The sequence below is a fragment of the Mirounga angustirostris genome, unplaced genomic scaffold (assembly GCF_029215605.1).
Source record: "Mirounga angustirostris isolate CCGP_5_RB_7025 unplaced genomic scaffold, mMirAng1.0.hap1 SCAF_9, whole genome shotgun sequence".
In the NCBI taxonomy this organism is placed as follows: Eukaryota; Metazoa; Chordata; class Mammalia; order Carnivora; family Phocidae; genus Mirounga; species Mirounga angustirostris.
In genome coordinates this window covers 104519365-104543813 of record NW_026991717.1, presented here as the reverse complement: position 1 = coordinate 104543813, position 24449 = coordinate 104519365, and the positions used below count along the sequence as shown (strand labels likewise).

General features: G+C 39.3%; 1 protein-coding gene across 11 annotated transcripts in view; it reads left to right on the top strand.

The window, feature by feature from the left end:
* Positions 1–24449, top strand: part of RTN1 (reticulon 1) — a 385922-nt gene that overhangs the window by 348873 nt on the left and 12600 nt on the right. Inside the window, exon 1 of one of the 11 annotated variants that reach the window (XM_045900979.3) lies at positions 11961–12129. The exons of the other annotated variants lie outside the window; for them this stretch is intronic. Coding sequence (XP_045756935.1) covers positions 12069–12129 — 61 coding nt within the window. The 5' untranslated portion in view covers positions 11961–12068. Of the gene's footprint in view, positions 1–11960; positions 12130–24449 lie in introns of those variants that run through there. 11 annotated transcript variants of the gene reach the window in all.

Here is a 24449-nt window from a genome sequence, read left to right as displayed (position 1 = left end):
TCCTTTATTCTATTAAGATGGTGTATTACATTGGCTGTTTTATCACTGGCATAAATCCCACTTAGTCATGGTGTATCCTTTTTATGTGTTGCTGGATTCAGTTTGGCAGTATTTTTTGAGAAATTTTGCATCTATATTCATAGGAATATTGATCTGTAATTCTCTTTTTTCATAACGCCAGTCTGGTTTTTATCAGGGTTATCGATAACCTCATAGAGTGTGATGGAAAGTTTTCCCACTTCCTCTTCTTTTTGGAAGAGTTGCGAAGGATTGGTGTTAAGTATTCTTTGAATGTTTGGTAGAATTCACTAGTGAAACCATCTCGACCTGGGCTTTTCTTTCTTTTTTTTTTTTTTAATCTCACAGTGTTTTTTCTTTATTGAGGTATAGTTGACATACAGTATTTTTTTTTATTCTTATGTTAATCCCCATACATTACATCATTAGTTTTAGATGAAGTGTTCCATGATTCATTGTGCATAACACCCAGTGCTCCATGCAGAATGTGCCCTCCTCAATACCCACCACCAGGCTAACCCATCCTCCCACCCCCCTCCCCTCTAGAACCCTCAGTTTGTTTTTCAGAGTCCATCGTCTCTCATGGTTCGTCTACCCCTCCGATTTCCCCCGCTTCATTCTTCCCCTCCCGCTACCTTCTTCTTCTTCTTTTTTTTTTTCTTAACATATATTGCATTATTTGTTTCAGAGGTACAGATCTGAGATTCAACAGTCTTGCACAATTCACAGCGCTTACCAGAGCACATACCCTCCCCAGTGTCTATCACCCAGTCACCCCATCCCTCCCACCCCACCCCCCACTCCAGCAACCCTGTTTGTTTCCTGCAATTAAGAATTCCTCATATCAGTGAGATCATATGATACATGTCTTTCTCTGTTTGACTTATTTCACTCAACATAATACCCTCCAGTTCCATCCATGTCGTTGCAAATGGCAAGATCTCATTCCTTTTGATGGCTGCATAATATTCCATTGTATATATATACCACCTCTTCTTTATCCATTCATCTGTCGATGGACATCTTGGCTCTTTCCACAGTTTGGCTATTGTGGACATTGCTGCTATAAACATCGTGGTGCACGTACCCCTTCGGATCCCTACTTTTGTATCTTTGGGGTAAATACCCAGTAGTGCAATTGCTGGATCATATGGTAGCTCTATTTTCAACTTTTTGAGGAACCTCCATACAGTTTTCCAGAGTGGCTGCACCAGCTTGCATTCCCACCAACAGTGGAGGAGGGTTCCCCTTTCTCCGCATCCCCGCCAACATCTGTCGTTTCCTGACTTGTTAATTTTAGCCATTCTGACTGGTGTGAGGTGGTATCTCATTGAGGTTTTGATTTGGATTTCCCTGATGCCGAGCGATATTGAGCACTTTTTCATGTGTCTGTTGGCCATTTGGATGTCTTCTTTGGAGAAATGTCTGTTCATGTTTTCTGCCCATTTCTTGATTGGATTCTTTGTTCTTTGGGTGTTGAGTTTGATGAGTTCTTTATAGATTTTGGATACTAGCCCTTTATCTGATATGTCATTTGCAAATATCTTCTCCCATTCTGTCGGTTGTCTTTTGGTTTTGCTGACTGTTTCCTTTGCTTTGCAAAAGCTTTTTATCTTGATGAAGTCCCAATAGTTCATTTTTGCCCTTGCTTCCCTTGCCTTTGGTGATGTTTCTAGGAAGAAGTTGCTTCGGCTGAGGTCAAAGAGGTTGCTGCCTGTGTTCTCCTTTAGGATTTTGATGGACTCCTGTCTCACATTGAGGTCTTTCAACCATTTGGAGTCTATTTTTGTGTGTGGTGTAAGGAAATGGTCCAGTTTCATTCTTCTGCATGTGGCTATCCAATTTTCCCAACACCGTTTGTTGAAGAGACTGTTTTTGTTCCATTGGACATTCTTTCCTGCATTGTCAAAGATGAGTTGACCATAGAGTTGAGGGTCCATTTCTGGGCTCTCTATTCTGTTCCATTGATCTATGTGTCTGTTTTTGTGCCAGTACCATGCTGTCTTGATGATGACAGCTTTGTAATAGAGCTGGAAGTTCGACCTGGGCTTTTCTTAGTGGGAAGTTAAAATTACTAATTCAATGTCTATTCATCTCAATCTATTCATATTTTCTATCTCCCCTTGGTAGTTTATATCTTTCTAAAGATTTGTTCATTTTCAGCTAGGTTATCAAATTTGTTTGTAGTTGTTCATAGTATTTCCCTATAATCCTTCCAATTCTGTAAGGTTGGTAGCAATGTCCCTCTTTCATCACTGATTTTAGTAATTTGAGTCTTTATCTGTTTCTTCTCAGTAATTCTAGCTAAAGGTTTGTTAACTTTGTTGATCCTTTTAAAAAAGAACCAACTTTTGGTTTCATTGATTTTCTATATTGTTTTTCCTATTTCATTAATTTCCATTCTAATCTCTATTACTTCATTCATCTGCTTGCTTTGGGTTTAGGGTGTGCTCCTTTTCTAGTCTCTTAAGGCAGAAGTTTAGGTTATGGATTTATTTTTTTCTATCTTAGGTGTTTACAGCTATACATTTCCTTCTAAGTATTACTTTGGCTGTACCTTCTGAATATTTGTTTCAGTTTCATTCATTTTGAAATATTTTTAAATGTCCCTTGTGATTTCTTCTTTGACCCATTGCTTATTTAGAAGTGTATTAAGTTTCACATATTTGTGAATTTATAAATTTCCTTGTTATCAATTTCTAATTTTATTCCAAGTGGTTGGAGAATACATTTTGTATGATTTCCATCCTGTTAAAATGTATTGAGTCTTGTTTTGTAGTCTATCATATAATTGAAGTGATGTGATCAACCCCTCACCGTATCTGCTTAACAGAGGAAGAGGTGAACCCTTTTTGTGGGGAAATAGCATCAACTGCCTATCTGTATGGTTCTTGAATACACAATATCTATCCTACTATAAAACATTACTAGACATGTAAGAGAGGCAAGAATATGTGGCTGATAAACAACAAAGAAGACAATAGGAATGGATCTAGAGGGTATAATGCTATGTGAAATAAGTCTGTCAGAGAAAGACAAATACCATGTGATTTCACCCATATGTGGCATATAAAAAACAAAACAAAAGAGACAAACCAAAAAACAGACTCTTGACCATAGAGAACAAACTGATGATGACCAGAAGGGAGGTGGGCAGGCAGATGGCTGATATAGGTAAAGAGGATTAAGAATACACTTAATCGGGCGCCTGGGTGGCTCAGTTGGTTAAGCGACTGCTTTTGGCTCAGGTCATGATCCTGGAGTCCCTGGATCAAGTCCCGCATCGGGCTCCCTGCTCAGCAGGGAGCCTGCTTCTCCCTCTGACCCTCCCCCCTCTCATGTGCTCTCTCTCTCTCATTCTTTCTGTCTCAAATAAATAAATAAAATCTTTAAAAAAAAAAAAAGAATACACTTAATCATGATGAGCACTGAGCAACATATAGAATTGTTGAATCACTAATTGTACACCTGAAGCTAGTGTAACACTGTATGATAACTATGCTGGAATTTAGAAAGACAGAGACAATAGAAGTTGACCCATAGATGAGCTGGATACTGAAGTTAGATAAAGTCTTTTAAAAAACTACTATAAATATGTGAAAGAAAGTGGATAAAAAGATGGAGAATTTCAGCAGAGAAAGGATATTTATGAAAATAAAGTCAAGTGAACATTCTAGAACTAAAAGATAAAATTTCTGAAATTAAAATTTACTTAGCTACATGTAATAGCTCTTTGGACACAGAAGAAGATAAAATTAGTGAATTCAGAGATAGCTCAATAGGAAATATCCAAGGTGGTGAAAAAACTGAATAAAAATATGAAAAGAACAGAGTATAAAAAACTTGTCAGAAGGTCAGACCTATGAATAATTGGATTTATAGGAAAAGAGAGAGAAAATGGGGCAGAAGGAATATTTGAAGAAATACGGCAGAGATTTTTTTTTCAAAATTGGTAAAAGGCATCAGTCAATATACAGATTTGAGAAGCTCAATAAACACCAAAGGAAAAAAAACCTTATTGTAATCACATTCCATAAAATCAAACCAAAAAATCTTATAACAAGCCTAGCTTAAAAACCCTAATACAAAAACTTAAGAAGAGTATTATAAGAAAAGAAAGGAAGAGGACAGATCTCATGAATATAGATAGAAAAAGTCTACACAAATCATTAGCAAATTGACTGGAAACTGAGTAGCAGTATATAAAAAGAATGTCACATCAGTACAGAGTAAGTGGAATTTACAGTTTTAAGATTCTTTTATTGCATTGGAAATTGTAAAAGTACTATATACAATAGACTCCAGTAAGTTAAGAATGAACATTATCATTGTAAGCTAATCACCAAAGTATTTAAAAAGGTGTAACTAGAAAATTACTTAGGGAAATAAATGGATTAATAAAAAACATGCTTGAGGGCACTTGGGTGGCTCAGATGGTTAAGCGTCTGCCTTCGGCTCAGGTCATGATCTCAGGGTCCTGGGATCGAGTCCCGCATCGGGCTCGCTGCTCAGCGGGGAGCCTACTTCTCCCTCTGCTTCTCTCTCTCTCTCAATCTGTCTCTTATGAATAAATAAATAAAATCTTAAAAAAAAAACCATGCTTGATTATTTTGAAAGAAGGCAAGAAAGGCAGAACAAAGGAGCAAAGATATGTGATAAATAAGAAATAAATAGCAGGATGACTTAAATCCAGTTATATTGATGATTACATTAAATGTAAATTGACTTAACACCCACCTTAAAAAAATAAAAATTATTAGCCTGAATTAAAAACAAGACCCAATAATATACTATCTTTAAGAACATAAAAAGATACAAATAGTTTGAAAGTAAAGGATGGGAAAAGACGTATCATGCAAACACCAACCAAAATAAAGCTGTTGTATATATATCCCTATCAGCCAAACTAAACTCTAAGTCAAGGAGTGTTACTAGAGATAAGGAGGAACATTTCATAAAGATAAAAGGGTTAACTCAACAGTAAGACATGATAATTCTAAATTTATAAGAGCCCAATATATATAAAGTTATATAAATTGACAGAACTGAAAGGAAAATAGATCAATCAACATGAAAGTTAGATGTTGTGATGTACTTATTTCAAGATCTGGCAGACATACAGCCAAAAAATTATTAGGGAGATAAATTGTTTGAATAATGCTGTTAACCAATGTGACCAAATGGAGATTTATAGAACACCCTTAAAACTTTAGAATATACATTCATGTCCAATTGACACATGTATCAAAATAGATCATATTTGGGATGGCTGGGTGGCTCAGCCATCTAAGCCTCCGACTCTTGATTTCAGCTCAGGTCAGGATCTCTCAGGGTCATAAGATCGAGTCTCATGTTGGGCTCCATACTCAGTGCTGAGTCTGCTTCTTTCCCTCTCCCTCTGCCCCTCCCCCTGCTCTCTCTCTCAAATAAATAAATGTTTTAAAAAGAAATAGATCATATTCCAGACTCTAAAGCAAGTTTCAATGGATTAAAATTGTATAGAGTTTGTTGTCTAACTACAGGTGAATTAAACTGAAAATAAACAATAGGACAGTTAGAACAATGCTCAGAAGTTTGTAATTCTATATAGTCAATGGACCAAAGAAAAAAAATTTCAATGACTGTTAGAAAATATTTTGAACTGGACAATAACATGAACATAATGTATCAAAACTTGTAGGTTGCCACTAAAACAGTGCTTAGAGGGAATATTATACTTTTAAATGAATATGAATATATTAGAAAAGAAGAAAGGCTGAAATTAATCTAAACTTCTATTTTGTGGAGCTAATGAAAGAAAAACAAAAGTAAAAGAAGGAAATAATAATAATAGTAATAGAAGGAAATAGAGAGCATATACAAAGATATACAAAAGAGAAAAAAAACAAAAGAAAAATTTTATTCTTTGAAATTAACTAAGTTAGTTAAATTAATTAACTAAGTTAGTTAAATTAATTAACAAAGAATTAAATTCTTTGAAATTAATATTCATAATATTGATCAATCTCCAATAAGATGATCAAGAAATGAAGAGAGAAAAATAAAACCAATATCGCAAATGAAAAAGTAGACATGGCTACAGCTCCTTCAGATTATTAAAAACATAAAATTATGATGTTATGAATAATTTACACCAATAAATTTGACAACTTATTTAAAATGGATGAATTGATTTGAGGAAAATAAAACTTGCTAAAATTGGCATAAAGAGAAGTTAAAAATCAGAATGTCACATTGGAGCCATTTGGGGTATATCCGAGGAGTGCAAGGTTGATTTAACATTCAAAATTCAATCCATGTAATTTATGTATTAACTGAATTGAGGATAAAATCCCTGTGATCATTTCAATAGCTTCAGTAGAAGCATTTGATAGAATTCAATATCTGTTCATGACAAAAACTCTCAAAAAACTAGGGATAGAAGGAACTTGCCTTAATCTGATAAAAGACAGCTAAAATATTCACGGCCAACATCATATTTAATGGTAAAATTTTGAGCACACTTTTCCCCTGGATCCAGGAGTAAGACAAAGAATATATACCCTTTACCACTTCTACTCAACATTATATGTGGAAGTACTAGCCAAAGTAAAGAAATAAAAGTATAAAGATTAGAAGGGAAGAAATAACACCATATTTATTCAGAGAAGATATGATAATTTACATAAAAATTTCAAAAGAATCCACAATTAGAATTAATAAGTGAGTTTGTTAGCAAGATCACTATCCAAAAATCTATTAATCTGGTATAGTTTTTTACATCTCTACTTTTAACTTTACTGTGTCAGTATGCCTTAGGATTTTCTTTTATAAACATCCTTTAGCTACATTTTTTTCATTCAATCTGAGAGTTTCCATCTTCTTGGTTGGCATTATTTGGATATATTTAGATGTTTTCTACTACTTTATTTTATCCTTTCTATTTACTAGTTCTTTACTTTGCTTCTCATATTTTTCCTTTCCTGACTTCAATTTGATTTAGTAATTACTTTGTTTATACATTTTACTCATTTAGAAGTTTTATGTTCTAGTTGTTTCTGGTGGTGACCCTTAATGTTTAACTTACAAATTTGACTTTTCATAGTCTAAAATTAAGATCTCAAAAAAAAATTAAATTAAAATCTCTACTGTTCTCCTGAATAGTACTAGGACGTTAGGATGCTTTTACTCTTATCACTCCTTCCTACCTTATGTTCTATTTTTGTCTACTACTTTAATTTCACCTTTCTTACAACCCCCCAAATTAGTCATTACCAATTTTTACACTTTGCATTCTTTCATGCATTTCCCTTCTTCCTTCTAAGTTCAGTTTTCTTCTGCCAGAAGTACCAACCTTGGTCGCTTTTTCTGCAGGGTTCATAGTTAGGAAATTCTCTCATTTCTTACATTTGAAAACACCTATATTAGTCTTGCTGGGTACAGAATTCTAGATGACAGTTATTTTCCCTCACTACTTTGAAAACATTATTCCATTGTCTTCTGGGTTCAGTTAATGAAAAGACTGTGGCTGGTCCAACAGTTTCTGGGGGCAATGTGTCATTCACTTATGCCTACTTTTAAGATTTCCTCTTGTCTTTGATGCCTTGCAGTTTCACTATGATGTGAGTTAGGGTACTGATTTCCTCTTGTCTTGCTCAGGGTTATAATGTATGTCTTTAACAACTCTGGAAAATCCCAAACCAAATCTGGATAAATTATTCAACTTCTCAAGATGTTATTCCTCCCCTTGAAACTCCCCAGTGTTTCCTTCATTTACTGACAGTATTATTACTTGGATCTGTCTCACTGTCCCCTGCACCTCTCTGTGGTTAAGGTGCCCTATCTGTATGCCAGGAAATCCCTGTCACTCAAACTGGTGATTCTATTTTTTTGTTCATAACTCAGCTTTATTATCATCTATTCTCCGAAGCCTTTCCTGAAACCTCTTCTTCCCCTTAATCACTGTGTATCCACTCTTTCCTGTTCATACACCTATCAGTTGATTGCATTTATGTATTTATGTGTAAATCTCCCCCACTAAACTCATGTTTCCAGTGGGCAGTTCCTTTTGTATTTACAGGATCAGGCACTTTGTTTGGGCTTTACAAATGTTTGCAGATTGAATGGATGAATGAATCAAGAAAATGAAGGTAAACACTATCTACCTCATAGGGATCTGTAACAACTAAATATATACCATATGAGAAAGCACCTGGCAAATAACAAGTGCTAATCTGTCGTTCGAAATAAAGGCAATTCATGCATTATTTTGATGCAGTGGGTTATGTGCCAAACTGGTTGTTACTTTAAATTTCCTTATTCCATATGGCATAAAGCAGAGTTCTGAGTGTTCTTTGATCATAATGAAGTACTTTTTTTGGTTTTGTGCCTTTTCTTCCAATTGCTATACTTCTCAGAGCATTAAACACACACACACACACACACACACACACCCAAACATGGAGTTCTCTGAACTGGATATAGTTTACCAGCTATTACATTCTGTCCTGAAACTCAGTGCATTTGTAAGTGCTCTTCTCCCATATAGTTTAATAGCTTTCTCCTTCTCTTTTGTTTGGTGTCTGCTTTAATTTTACCTTATGAGATAGGCCTTTGCTGACCCTCCTCATAAAATAGAAAACTTCCACCCCACTTCCATCCTCTGTCCCCTTTACCTGTGCTGTTCCCCCCTGTCCACCTGTCCACAAGTGAAATAGACATTTACCTCTTCTATTATTATCTGCCCATCTCACTAACATATAAACTTCTTAAAAGTAGCAATTTTACTTTAGGCCTAGAACAGTATCTAGAATACAGTAGGTGCTCAGTAAATACTTATTGACTAAATGTATCAATATAGGCGCCACTGATTCTCATCAGTAAAATCCTGGGGCTACAAAAAAAAACAGACGCCATACAGCCATTCTGGGCATGGTAGTCTTCAACATTTCTCTTGATCTCAGATGAGATTTCAAAACTTGACAATTTTGTTTTTCCTTGAACCGAATGCCTACAGCATGATTTCATCCTGAAAACTAAAGACATCACTTCCTCTCCTGGCAGGCACCTAAACCAAATTCTGAGCTGGCTGTGTACAAAGCCCGTCTGTTCTCTCCTGGTTTAAAGACAGTGGCAGTTCCTGCCCTCTTTTAGCAAGCTTTGTTTTGCTTTCTGTTTTCTTTCACCACTCAAGGACAATTTACATATCTTTTCTACCCATTTTATCATTTAATCTTGGCAAGAGCTTTCAGTTAATACTCTGTGGGTACTTGTGCGAAGAAAGTACCCGCTTACAATGTCTACAAGAAATAAATTCTTATTTCATAGACACAAACATCTAAAACTGTGATTCATTTTGTATAATTCATTTCTCATTATGAGAGAAAGGTCCAAAGGTGATAAATATTTGCTGAAGGCCACATAACTACTGCCATGTAAGTGGGTCTCACGCCCACATCCCCCAATTCTCAGTCAAGCTCTTCACACTTTTCTGCCTGATTGTTCTTTAATAAATTCATTTGTTTCTCCTACCACCTACACCTTAACCTAAAGCCCTTCAGTTCGTATTTCACTGGTGTGTATCTCTGTGGCATCAGACGCCTTACCTCAACCTTCAACTATCAGACTGCTCTCTTGACTTTTTGGGTGTCATCAAGCTTCTGTCTTCAGATTCAGCATGCCTAAAAAGAATGTGGTCTTTCAGCTGAGCTTACATTCCAAGGTCAACTTGGTGGCCCATGAAAATGCATGGCCCAAGAAGGCTGACACAGCTCCCCTCCACTTGAGGGAGAGTTAGCCCCTGCCTGCTCTCCGCAGCCAGGGATGTGCTGTCCCAGCTTGCTGCACAGTACCGCCCGTCAGATTAGCCGTGACCGGTGGCTCTGCCCACGTGGTGGACACTTAATACTCACGAATGAAGGTAGCTGGGGGGCACCGGCTGGACTTCGGGCTGGTGACTGGGGCTGTCATTGGACTGGCAGTGCCTCCTAGTGGCCAAGGCTCCAAAGGTTTTCAACTGAAAAGGAGCCAGTCTAGGCAGCCCACACGCCAACCCCTTCTTTCTGAGTCTTGTTCCCACCTGTTTCTGGTTTGTCCAGCCCTACTTCATACAGTGAGAATTCAGTGCTGGTCAGATCATCAAATACCTGTCTTTTCAGTATTTTCTGACTGAATTCCCAAACAGGACCATGATGATGAAAAAAAATTGGAATGGGTTTGGAAATATAAATATGAAAAGGTCACTACCATCACTGGAGCAGGTCAGTTTGAAAAGTGCTTTGTAATAACTCTTTTCCCTCCCGTCAGCCCATGGTAGCTCTGACACCCCTTCCTCTTGGAGGAGACTTCCGCTGCCCAGAAGTGCCAGATCATCCTCCTGATCTCATTTTTACTAAGGTTCCTCAGTAATTTCAGTTATGTTACAGACCTATGGAGAGAAGCTTGGTTTCTCTGGAAGCTCACATCCTAAGAAAGAAAAATATGCATGATCCCAAAGGTCACATTTTAAAGTGTATACTCTTCATAAACTGAAAGATAAATCATAGCTACAAGCATAACCTTGAGACTACTGTCTTTAAGTCCTTGCCGGTGCAGGATGTGCAAATGCAGATTTGGGTCTGGCAAGGAACCTCTCTGGGAACTGTGGAAGAATCGTGAAGGCTCCATTTCTCTTCGAGGGAGAGAGAGAAATACTGTGTAAACGATGATGTCAAGCCACAACAAGTAAAATGGGAACTCTTCCTTCTGTATGCTCCTGTATTCCAAAGGTGTCCTCTGGCCCCATGTTATATTTTGTCTCCCCAAGGGTCCTGCCACCAGGACTGCCTTCCCCAGACAATGCCCAAATTCGAGTCCTTTCTCTGTGCTATTTCTACCTTTTCCTCATCAGAATGTACCTATCCCCTGTCCATTCTCTAAAGTTCTTGGTGTATGATCTGATAAAGTATTTCATGGTGAGATTTAAATAGTAGGTCACCACCCACTGTTCTCCTCCTCCCATTGACATCTGCATTGTAATTGGGGACTAGAATCTCTTGACTCACTCACTGGGTTTGGAAACCTACTTTATATCTCCCAAATGATACACACAGCCCACCTCCATGTGCCCCCAACACTCAATCCCAAAGATGATGCTTTCGAGGCAGAATACCCTTTGCTTCCCTGAGTTGTTTGGATGTCCCCACAACTGACCTCCTGGAGTGTCAGTGCAGTGACCAATAACTCTGCGTGCGAGAGTCCAGGGGCTTTGAAAGGGAGCCTACAGGCACCACATTCTGGTAGGTATTTATTCATTCGAACCACAAACTGAGCTGGAGAATAGGGGCAGCAGGAAAAACACATAAGACCTACTGAGCAGCAGGATTTCTTTACAGTGACTGTGGCTTGCCAACAAGGTTTTGGATAGCCATAGAATATTCCAGAAAGAGGAAGAGATCTGGCAGTTGCTTGGAAGATGCCAGGCAATTAAATCGTGGCCAGAATGTAAAGAAATGGGGAAGAGAGGTGAGTGAGCAATGGGGACAATTGGGGAAAGGGGGGGCATTCTGCTGAAAGCCGGCTATCTGTACTGCCATCACCTGCGTCTTACCCAACAAGTTTCTTAGGTGTCTAAGAAATTTCTAGAATATGCACCCTGTGTCAAGAACTCCAGGAACAGTCCAAGTGCCGCACTCTGATCCCCACCCTTTTCCCCTCCTCTTCTCCCATACCCCCTCGCCCCCCCCACCCCCACCCCTTGCCCGCTTTTGTGCCTCCCGGGTTAGAACCGGCTCAGCCCACTCCGGGGCAGCCTCTCACCAGGCCGGCCGGCCGGGGCAGCGCTCTCGCGTCGAGCGGCGGCCGCATCCCCGTGCGCGCAGGCAGCCCCGGGGCCGCGCCGCGCTGATTCGCTGCCGCGGAGACTGCGGCGCCCGCGACGCGCCCGCCCCTCGCCGCGCGCCGGCTGGTGCAGCCTCAGTCAGTCCGCAGCCGCGCGGCCACCGCGAACCGTGCCGCCGCAGCCGGGGCGCCGACCCTGAGTGCCAGCTCCGCGCCCCCGAGGACGGCAACGGCGAGCCCCCAAAGCCCGCACGATGCAGGCCACTGCCGATTCCACCAAGATGGACTGTGTGTGGAGCAACTGGAAAAGTCAGGGTATTCTCTTTATTTCGGTAGTGCATGCCTGCGGTGCACGGGAACCCCGGGACCCGGACTCGGCCATTGTGCATCATTTCACCTGTGGGACCTATGCATGCTTCACCCCCGAGAGCTTTCTGTTGGGGGGGAGTAAACTTGTCATGTCAAAAATCAAAACGGATGGTGTTTGGATTCTTTTCCTTTTTTTTTTTTAACCCCCCCACCCCCATCCCTTTGTTTTCTTGTTGTAATGCTAGAAATTTAAATAATGCATCAGTTGCCTCCTCCGGGAGCTCTTTTGGGATCCGTTGATTGTTCAGTACTTGTTTAATCTCTTCTCATGCCCGGAGTTAAAATGCTTTCTTATTGTTCCATGCATCCCAGGCCATTTAATTTCCGCCGAAAGGCTGAAATGTCCTGGTAGAGCCATTAAGTGAGAGGGCTCTAGTGCATCCTTTTAAGAGGGACACACCCATTTCAGGGTTGTTATTTGTGGTCGCACAAAGGAGATTGGAAATGCAGACTAGGTCTCGAAATCCTGAAAATATGATGGCGTAGCCACATTTTAGGATGGTTCACTTTGAAATATTTCAGGGTTTTTGTCTGTCATTGGGGTAACCTGTAACTACTATTTATTAAAAATGGGTATTTGTGGGACAAATAGAGGGGAAATAAAAAGCAGTGCGGAGTGCCCTCCAGTATAACAGATGTATTTTGAAACAGTCCATATTAGCACTGGGTGTGGCCACCCTCCAGCCTCGCTTGGGTTGCTTTTCAGCCATTTTTATTCAGCCTCATACTTCACACATCCATCTCTCCTTTGTTATATTAAGATTCTCTCCTCCACCTTGCTGCGTTTGAGATTATGAGGAGAAAGAGAGAATTTTGGAAGAATGAATTATGTGTGGTAAACTCGGGTGTTTGTAAGATGAAGGGTCTTTTAATCTTTAACAAATAAGGTTCTGAAGAAGGCACATTTGACTTAACCTGAAGGGTTGCAGTGTTCCTCAGGGGACCAAAAATACTCTGGAGCAGAAGCTGATTTTTTTTTTTTTAAATCTGGCATTTTCCCCTGTCATTTTATATCACAGAAGGAATAGAATGGCTTTTCATCTTTAGTGCCCCTGTAGGGTTTTTCTTCAATAAATTTTTTAAGCAAAGAAAAAGTAAACGTGAACCTCAGAATTAAGAACACATTAGCTCTCTTATTCGTTGGTTGGGGTGGCGGTGACATAAAATATAACAGTCGAGTTCAAATTATGTGGGTCTACTGGAAATACAACTGTCAAAAGTAAATAAATGGTCCTAATACATTTAAAAGCTAGGAAATAAGAAATGTATGGCAATTCAGGGGCATAATTTTAGAGAATGATGACAGCGACATGACATATTTTATACAGAAGGCAGTTGTGAAAATGCTTGGTGACGTTTCATTCTTACGTATTAGACTCATCCAGTTTATTGTGATACACACACTTCACAGACAACTATGGCATGATACAATATCAAGTTTAGTTGGACACAAAGACATTTAAAAAAAGTTGGTTTTTAGACTATGATTATGGGTTTCTTCTATTCTTACCAAAAGTAGATGCCCAAACATGGCAGATTTTCTATTTTATTTGTATGAGATATAAGACACTATTTCGTTATGCTCCTATGTGTTTTGCCTCAGTCAACCGTCTCACTACAGGGGTTAAAAAATGCATGGCTGTTTATAATCAGAAAATAACACAAATGTCATCATTTGTCTATTGAAAACAATCATTTTCATTTTCAATATACAGCTACTTGTGAAGATTAATGCCAGATTGTTGAAGGTCTTTTACACTCCATGACCTTTGGTCGTCTTCAGCACCATTGATTTCCTTTTGTCAGATAGAACAAAGCCATTATCTTGAAAATTGACTAATAACTGGGTGGGTGGGTTTATAGGCATGAAAGAGAAATAGTAAGAAGTAAACTATTCCTTTTTCTTTCCACTAAGAGAACTTTTCATTTAAACTAAATCTATAATAAAATTTTTGTTTAGCATTTTCAATGTTATCTTCATGTTAGTTCCCTCATTATCAAAAACAGCTGTTCTTAACCCTGGCTATACATTAGTATCACCTGGGGAGCTTTTAAGACCACAAAGGATGCCTGGGCCCCACCCCTAGAGGCTCTGATTCAGTTGGGTCAAATATCAATATTTTTTTAAAAGATCCTCAAGTGAGTTTAATACATAATTGGGGTTGAAGCCATGGGTGGTGTGTAATGATTCTTAGCTCAGTCCGTAGCCCAGCAGAGCAGGGTCGGGTGTACAAATGATGAAATGGGTATGATCTAGGAGCACCTGTGAATGTGGTTGCAGGATGCAGTGTAACATTGTTGAGAATGTCCTCCAGAAGTATTACAGGTGAATGTTTTGCTTGTAAAAGGGAATAAAGAAAGTGAGCTTCAGGTTTTCTCCATATTAGTAAACATTCCATGGAGAAATTGCAGCCCATTGACTATTTCATGAAGACTCGACTAGAACTAATATAATTGTCGTAAGAACTGTAGTAGCCATGCAGAAGGAACCTTATATCTACTTTATTAATATATAAGATTTCAGCTAGAGACAGGAGCATTTAAAGAGAGTCTAAAGTCCACATTATACTAGTACAAAGATTCTGTAATACATTACATTACAGTATAGTAATACATTAATGTATACATTACAAAGATTCTGCTTCCAGTATAAAAAAGTGATACCACTACCAATATTGGTTAATAAACCAAAGCCCACCCAACTCAGTGAAAATGGAAGCAGAGTAAAACCATAACCTAATAAAACACCTGTATAGATAGTAATGTGACAGATCACAATAATACTAATATGTTAGGGGCACTTTTACTGAATGCTTTACTTGCATCATTGCATTTAATCCTCACAAATCCTGCGGTGTGTACATTTTATTATTATTTTATAAGTGATAATCTGAGGCCTCCACCAAGGCACATGGCTCGTAATGCCAGAAGAGGCTAGATTCAAGCCTAGGCTGGCTGACCACAGAACCGCTCACTTCTCACTGCTCTGCCATCTGCCTCAACGGTAGAGAACTTTTTCCTCAATGGTGTTTCTAAGAATAGGAATTCTGTAGGTAATGGTGACTGTGTGGGCTTAATAATCCCTCACATTTACATAGTTTTCATTTTGCCAAATGTCTTCTCATTGGAGCTTCTTAGTTTACTCTTGGACATCATGAAGCTCAAAGAGGTTAAGTGACTTATCCAAGGTTTTTGGTAAGTGGTGAACTGCGTAGTGAGGAGGCGCCTGCTTCAAATCCAGAACTCCCCCCACAACGGCACTCCACGTCCTGTACTCATGCTGAGTTATAGAGCGAACTTCCCTGCCCTCTGCCAAGATATTTCTCGCAGTTTCTCCCCTTACAGACCGCAGAATTAATCAGCAAGTCGGTGATCTTGATCAATTTATGCCATTGTTGTCATCCTCACTACCATCATCAGTTCATCATCCCAAATTCTCTGTCAATACCAGCTATGCTCCGCTAGCTATTCTAAACTCCTGCTACATGTCTTTAATTAAGCCTTCATGAGATGATTATCTTACTCTCACTTTACAGAGGAGGAAACTGAGGGTTTTGAGGCAGAGAGGGCCAGGAATTTGCCCTAGGACTTAACTGGGTCCCAAATATAAGGCAGGCTGATTCTGAAACCTATGCTTTTAATGACTTTCTCATACTGCTTAAATCCAAATAATGCTGGGGCAGGGAATGAAGTTTGAACAAAATCATTCATCCATATCATTCTATTTGTGCTCAAAGATAGTTTTTTCCAGATATCACTGTACTCGACAAATAGACCTGGCAGTATGCTTGGTAGTACACTGGGTTGATACTTGTCACCTGTTTGGGGCTACTGGTCAACTCCCACTTGACCCTGTGTTGCACCATTCTGTAATTACAGCTTTCCCAGCGTGTAAAATAGTAATGAAGGGTGAAACACTTTCCAGGGAATATAACTTAAAAGTATTTCTGGTTTTTTACAAAATAAAATACTATACGCTGGTCTACAGTGCTCTGTGGAAAAACTGTTCATGGTGGTCCATTCTGAAAGGTGCTAGTTGAAAACAGCCAAGCATCCCAGAATACACAGAAAAAAAATGTCTGTTTTGGCAATAGAAATTGAAAGAAATGCTTGTATTTTGAAAATGGCATTTGGTCGGGGCGCCTGGGTGGCTCAGTCAGTAAGCGTCTGCCTTCGGCTCAGGTCATGATCCCAGGGTCCTGGGATCGAGTCCCACATGGGGCTCCCTGCTCCGCGGGAAGCCTGCTTCTCCCTCTCCCACTCCCCCTGCTGGTGTCCCCTCTCTCGCTGTGTGTCTCTCTCTCTGTCAAATAAATAAATAAAATCTTTAAAAAAGAAAATGGTATTTGGTCAAGATAATACTTAAAGGCAGACCAATACAACCTTTTATCAAACACCTTTTGTTTGGACTCAGTCTCATTAGAAAACTGTACAAATATTACAACATAAGTAATTACACTTGCAAACTCCCTCTCTGCAGATTCTAATGAGATCCAGTGGGGGAACTGGCTTAGCTGGGGATCTGGGGATTTTTTTTTTTTTTTTTTGGAGAGTGTGCGAGTGTACAAGTAGGAGTGGGGGGGTTGGGAGGTAGAAGCGACAGAGGTTGAGAGAGAGAATCTTAAGCAGTCTCCATGCTGAGCATGGAGCCTGATGTGGGGCTCCATCCCAGGACCCTGAGATCACATGAACCAAAATCACGAGTCCAAAATCAAGAGTCGGGCACTTAACTGACTGAGCCACCCAGGTAGCCCTGGGGATTTTTTTGTTTTAATGAAAGAAAACTCTCATTATACAGATAATATTACCAAATATGGGTAGTTATTACTCCATTGAAAAATAAAACTCTACTTTTTCACTGTGTATGATTATTTTCAAGAGAATATTTATAAGGGAATGTTCCAAAGTTTGGGGAGAGGATAATGGCTTTGTTCTTTTTCTAAAAGTGATACATACGCATTATGAAAATTTCCTTTTGTTCAAAGAGAGGTTCAAATGAAAGCCACAAATCGCCCAAAGTCCTACACCTAGAGTTAATGAGGGTTAGTATTTGCTGAATATTGTCCAGTATCTCCATACCGTGTAACATGAAGCTAGAGGACTCGGCAACAAAAACAGCTTTTATAAAACAAGATTGTGTATGTCTCAAAAAATATTTGAAGTAATTTAATGGAAAAAACTGACATGAAACTGAGAGAATTGCTGAACTTCACATATATGTTTCTTTATGTGCTATTCCTTCCTAAAATTAAGAAAAAGTATGATAAACATCGATAAGATTAGAATAATTTTTTAGTTTCATGTTTTGGTTTTAGACTGTACAAATGGACTCTCTGCAGGGTCTAAATTTTTTTTAAAGGAAGATCCATCAAGGGTGAGAAAGGTTGATAAAAATGCTGATCTAAATCCACATCTTCAAATCTATGATTTTTCTCAGATTTCCATGAATTAGGATTTATTTCATTTAAAAACCCAATAATAGGGGCACCTGGGTGGCTCAGTCATTAAGCGTCTGCCTTCGGCTCAGGTCATGATCCCAGGGTCCTGGGATCCAGCCCCACATCGGGCTCCCTGCTCGGCAGGAAGCCTGCTTCTCCCTCTCCCACTCCCCCTGCTTGTGTTCCCTCTCTCGCTGTCTCTCTCTCTCTCTCTCTCTGTCAAATGAATAAATAAAATCTTGAAAAGGAAAAAAAAAACCAATAATATTCCTGATACTGTATGACTAAAGCATTAGGATTATGATTACAGATCCCTATTCCATCATAATGAGCAGGCCTCTCCTTCATTATTTTGAAAAGGTTTCTCTCGCCTTCTCCCCATCTGCCCCTCTATCCCTCTCTTTCTCTCCCTCTCCCTGCCTTCTCTCCCATTTCCTCCTTATATTTGAAATTCTTTATTCAATTCTCTTTCATCTTTAGACTAGTTAATACATTTGGGAACAGAATCTGTGAAGTAATTGATATATTTTAAATTACCTTATAGTAGAATTAAATGTTAAAATTCACTGAATCCAGCAAACAAAAGCTAATGTGGGTGGATAACTTCCAGAATATCACCTCTCTTTTTGGAAATAATTAAATGTACATCACCATAAAATTTCCCATCCTTCTCAACCTGATCTCGTAAGTTGTGTACACATTTGGCCATGCATTAATATTTACATATTGTCACCTTTCCAGTTCTTACGAAAGTACACACAACCATTCAAGGAAACATGATTGCCTTATAATTAAGCTCACAGTTTGACAGCTAAGAATTTGACATTAATAATTCTTTAAAATCCATCTTCTGCCTAGATGACAATAATTACATTAAAAGCCTGGTCATTGTAAATGTATTCCAAATTTGTAGCATATATTTCAAATAAGATAAGAAATTAGTGGGGCACCTGGGTGGCTCAGTTGACTGAGCATCTGATTCTTGATTTCAGCTCAGGTCATGATCTCAGGATCTCAAGATCGAGCCCTGTGTAGGGCTCCACAGTTGGTGTGGAGTCTGCTTGAGATTTTCTCTCGCCTTCTCCCTTTGCCCCTCCCCCTGTTCATGTAGGCTCCCTCTCTCTTCCCCCCCCCAAATAAATATATAAATAAAATCTATATAAAATAAAAAAATTTGTTAGAAGTTTTAGAACTTTGAAGTATACAGTTCTGTGTCCTCCACATATGTTAAACTGTATTTTTGAGTTAAATCTGAGTAAAGTTGTCTTATAATTCAAGCATTACTTACAAGCTCTTTGCCCAAACTGATGTTGATTTTGAAAATGTAACAGGTTTTAATTTTTAGAATTTATTGCAGTTCTACCCATTAAGCAATGAGCATGTCTTGCTTTCAGAAACATTTTACCAAACTGCAGATCCAATATAGTGGTAATAGGGATCAAGAAGGACATAATAATTTATTGAATGGAACAGAGGTACAATGAGAGATCATTACCTTTCCTTATCCTTTTAGTTCAAGAAACATCTTGCCATGATGGTATTGGTCAAAAATGTTAAATATATTCAGTTTTTATAAAGAAGCAATAGCTGTCTATCTCCATGGTTCTTTTCTATTCCAATACAATGATGGATTTTAAGGTGTGACCCAGACAAGATTTTGTGGCTAATTATGACTGATTACCACCAACCAAGTAGACAGTTTTGTATTTTGATCAAGTCAGAAAGCTTAAACAAGAAAAATCACATGAGGACATCCATTATTTAATACCTTGCAAATCTTCCTTGTGCTGCCCTCAGCTACCATGTGGCCAAAGCCTGTCTCTCTCTCCATATGGCCATCTCTTCCTTTGATGCCAAAGGAGACCTGTGGAGTTGCCCTGTGGAGACCCCTCCAAATGAGGCCATTTGCTAAAAGATTTAGCACACTGTCTTCAGTACCGGGCCCTGCTGTTTCATTTCCTGGCCAGGTCCACCCCATCAAGGTGACCACGGGTCTAAGCATCATTGCGTTAATTTCATAGGACAGGGAGAATGTGGTCCCAGTGGTTGGAACTAGCATGTGGATTCATTCAATGCTGTGCTCTTTTACTGTCCACACAGAATGCCAGGTGTAATGTATCTCCTCTTTCAAAATATCCACAGAATTATTTAAACATCTAGAAATAAGAGTGTTGGCATTTTTCTCTTGACAGTCATACTGGCTATATTTAAGTGGTGAGAAGGAAAGGCCTGGAAAATGGAATTACCGCAGATGTCTTATCAGCACAAGTCCCTCCCAGCAGCTTCCCCCCGGGCTCAGGGCCCCTGGGTTACCATTTAAAGTTCAAACTTACGTATGAGACTGTTTCATGGCAAAGGAAACTCATGGAGTCGTTGACTAAATGTCATCTTTGAATGTCTCCGTGCATGTTTAAAATTTTTTTATTACATCGATTCCCATTACGTTTCTCCAGTTTGATGGCAAAAGGAGGGAAAGTTACTACTGTTTCCCCTTGTTAACTTTCTGTGGTGATATTTTGTTGGCCTCACGAAAATCGGAGAAACTAGCTATCACTGCTTTGGACCCTGGGTTGTAAAGAACTGAGGTTTTTCGAGCCTCTGATTCTTTTCAGAAGGTACTCAAGTATTGTAGTCAGTTATTGGAAGCTTGCTGAAAAGTAAATTAGAGTCAACAGCATATCATTTTTCAACAATCCTTTCGATGAAATGCTGATATTATATATAAGTAGGGTTTTCTCACTTGGTCTTTTATGAAGTAGCTTTCACTTGTCACATAGCAAGTGGTGCAATGCTGCCCAAAATCTTTACCGGACCAAAATGGAATATAAATAAATTCACTTAGGAATATGGTGCAGTAATGCAAATCATCGTGCATAGTTTATTGCCATTCATGCTCTCCACTTATGCCACATTTTGCCTTAAAAATAAAATACAAATAGCGGCACCACTGTCTTTCAGTTCGTACATTTTTCTGAATACTGCACCACTATTGGATCATATAATTGAATACATTTAAAATGGTTTCCTAAACCAAAAAATTTTGAAAGAAAGCAAAGGGCTTTCTTTCTAGAAATTTGAGAGAGCATTTTATTTCCAGTCAGCTATTCATTCAAACCTTGGATCACTTCTGTTTCTCTTTACTGCCCTTGGTTGGATTATGGAAATAAGGGTTGCACTGATTTCTGCATTTGAAATCAGGATTCTTCAAATCTGCCAAATATGCCAGGTCAGCCTTGACCGAATGAGTTCCAGGTGAACCCCAGGCAGGCTGTAGCGGGGGCTCCCACCTGTGCTTTGGGGACTCTGATGAGATCACCAAGCCCAGTCCATTCTCAATGGATGGGACACACTGAACTCCCATTTCCAAAGACAATGCATTGCTCCTTGGTTTTTAGCAAAGTAACTCTAGTTTTTATACGTGGCAAAGCAATATGGTAATTTACCTGCCTTTGTGAGTATGCTTAGTGAATGTGACTCAGGTGTTTAAACTCTCATCTGACCTTTCTGCATTAGGAGGATATTAAAGGAAGAGAAAGCTGTCTATACTTTGTTGTACCCAAAAACTCCTGGGGGTAATTTGTTGCAGTTACAGAGTTACTTTTATTTTCTTGAGTTTTAAGGAAACTCAAATATCCACTTTCTGGATCTACTACTATAAAGCTTCCTACACAAGTTTACATCACTCTGAGCAAAATTAAAATGTGAAAAGTCATCATTTACACAGCAGATTGGAACACAGAAAGTCTCTTCTCTGATCACACTTCACCACTTCCTACCCTTCCCACTGAATCATCACGGGCCACTTGCTGTCACTCTGACCACACAGCCATTGCCATTCTCCCAGCCCATGAGTTCCCAACAATCCTGGCCGCCTGTCATTCCCAGCCTGAGCCCGAGCTGCTCATTTCAATTCTGTCTTCTTGGATCTTCGACTCCTCTAACCATGCTGCTTGTGCAAGTTCACGGCCCTGGCTCACTCAGCTCTACTGTCTACTGCTGGGAACACCCAGCCTCCAACCCTGTTGACTGGATCCACTAGAGATCCCTGACTTTAACCAAACCCTCTTTACTTTCTGGCAGTCCTTTTATTGATTCCTTTTTGACATGCTGTATTTTTCTAGATCAACCCTGTCCAATAGAAATATAATGTGAGCCCCTAACTAGAAATTTTAAATTTCCTAGTAGCTTCCTCATTAAAAAGTAAGAAACAAGTAAAAATAATTTTGATAATATAATCCAACATATGCAGAGTATTAGCCTTTCAACAACAGAAATCAATATAAAAAGTATTAATGAGGTAGGTACTCTACATCCTTTTTTTGGACTAAGTCTGAACTCAGATAGGTAGCTTATACGTCAGCATGTCTCATTTGGGGCTAGTGCTCAGTAGCCACATGTGACTCATCACTACTGTACTGAATGAGGCAGGCTCGGACCTCTCCTAATCTCTTCAAACCCTACCCTTACCGTCCTCAGTCTCAGGAAGACCTCCTAACTCATTTTCCAGGATTTGAGTAAATCTCCCTCAAGCGACTTTCAGCCACTTTACCTTGTTCCTTTCCCACCTCAATGCGTATCTGTAGCCACACCCATACATTCCCAAAATGTCTCTCCCTCTTTACCCATTCTTTTTTTTTTTTAAGATTTTTTTTTTAATTTATTTATCTGAGAGAGAGAATGGGAGACAGAGAACATGAGAGGGGGAGGATCAGAGGGAGAAGCAGACTTCCTGTCGAGCAGGGAGCCCGATGTGGGACTCGATCCCAGGACTCCAGGATCATGACCTGAGCCGAAGGCAGTTGCTTAACCAACTGAGCCACCCAGGCGCCCCCCTCTTTACCCATTCTTTTCATCCTTCTCCCTTCTTTGAAAAGAAAGAGCAATGACTAATCCCATCCGTTCTCCCCTTCTCTGAGACTTTGCTCAATCAAATCTCTTTCCGGAATCCTCACTGCTCGCTTTCCATTAACATACCCAGGCTTTGCTCAACCTAGAGATTTGCTTTTGCTGCTGCTTGCCCAAACTACCATTGTATTTGCCATCTTTTTTATTACTTTGAATTTCCCATCATTTACCCAACCCTTTACAACATGGCGTCCATCCTCACTACCGGTTACACTCTCTGCCGAGTTATGAGTGACCTTCTAGTCTCCAAATCCAGGTTCCTTTCTCAGTTATCATTTCCCTTGTTATGTCTTCAGCACCTCTCACTGTAGTCTACCCCATTGTCCTGGGAGGTTTCCTTCTTCTTGACTGCTGTAACCTACACTGTTGGGGTCCCCATTCTGACACTCAGACAGGACTCTTGATAAGCTCCACTTACTCCTTTGAATCTTACACTATGGTTTCATCCTCAGTTGCATTTCTTAGTCTCTCCTGTCTTGGAGGTTTCCTCCACTCTCATGGCCTCAATCATCCTTTCTACTCAGAATATACCCAAATGTAAATAGTCAGCCCTCTTTCCTAAATGGCTAAAAAAACAAATCATTTGATGCCTAAGCTTTAAAAAATTTAGGAAGCATTGTAATTGTCAATTGTCAGCTTCATCTCACCCATAATCCCTATCTCATCTCTGCCCTAGACTGTGTCAAAATGCCCTGCTTTGATGTCATCATGTCAGAACCTGGAGGTTTAAAAGCAAGTGTCCGCTCTATCCCCAACGAACTCACCCTCAGATTTCCTGTTTTTGTCAGTGATACTAATCACTCAGTCATCCAGCTTTGAAATGTTGCCTTCACCCTCAATTTGCTCTTCCTCTTTTCTCCCACGGCTAATTAGTCACCATTCTTGTTGACTAATCCTTCATAATATTTCCCTTTATCCACTCCATCTCCTTAGCAAATTGTTCGCTACATTCACAAACCATCCCACGGCCTCTTTCATCAATTCCAGCACTATCCCTTCCTTGAACTCAACTTTTGCCATGTCTAACAACACAAAATATATTGGCAATCATTCAGCATTTGTAAAATGAATGTCAGTCTTCCCAGCTAGATCTTAACTTCCTTAAAAGCAGGAACAGAATTTTATGATCTCTTCATTCCTGGTTTTACTAGATGAATAGATGACCAATAACTGTTTACTGTTGATAATGGCTCGTTTTCTCAGTAACGTTTCTTACAAACTTTCACTTTAAATATCAAGCTCTGGAAGGAGATTTAAATAAATCAGGTTACCCAAATTAATTTTGCATGCTTCGGGGAACATTCAACCTATAACCACATAATGTGAGAGAGGCGACTTTTATTGTTTTGGAGGAAGCATCAAACTTAGGGTTTGATCTTCTCCCATTAACTCCCATTAACTCACTCCCATAAGACAGATTTCTTAACTTTTAGCTTCTTCATCTGTTATACTGTTATATAGCTACCCAGTGGAGTTGATTATGAAGTTTAAATGTGGTAATAATGTCTAAAAGTGCTTTGAACATTGCCCAGAATCTACGTAAATAGATTACCGTGTCACAAAGTACCCAGAATAAACATCCCGTTGATGTTGTAAGATGAATCTTTTGTTAACCTCCTCATTAGAAACCTCCAGCAATCTTAACATGTTGATCGAAACACCTGTTGGGTAATGACTACACCAAACTACTGTTGTTTAGCCGACAGTCCACACTCTCTGCCCATAGTTTATTCTCATAAAGCTCCTGCCTGGTACCTGCCATTCTCAGGCTGTTTGAATAGGTATCCAGAGATTCAGAAGGCTTTTCTAGACAGGTACACCATTTTTAACAAGTGTTAAGCAATTTAAGTGGGGGTTCACTTGGTAGTAGCAGATTTTATGTTTTCTTTGCCTGAAAACCTCCTGTAGAGTCTCCCGTGCCCC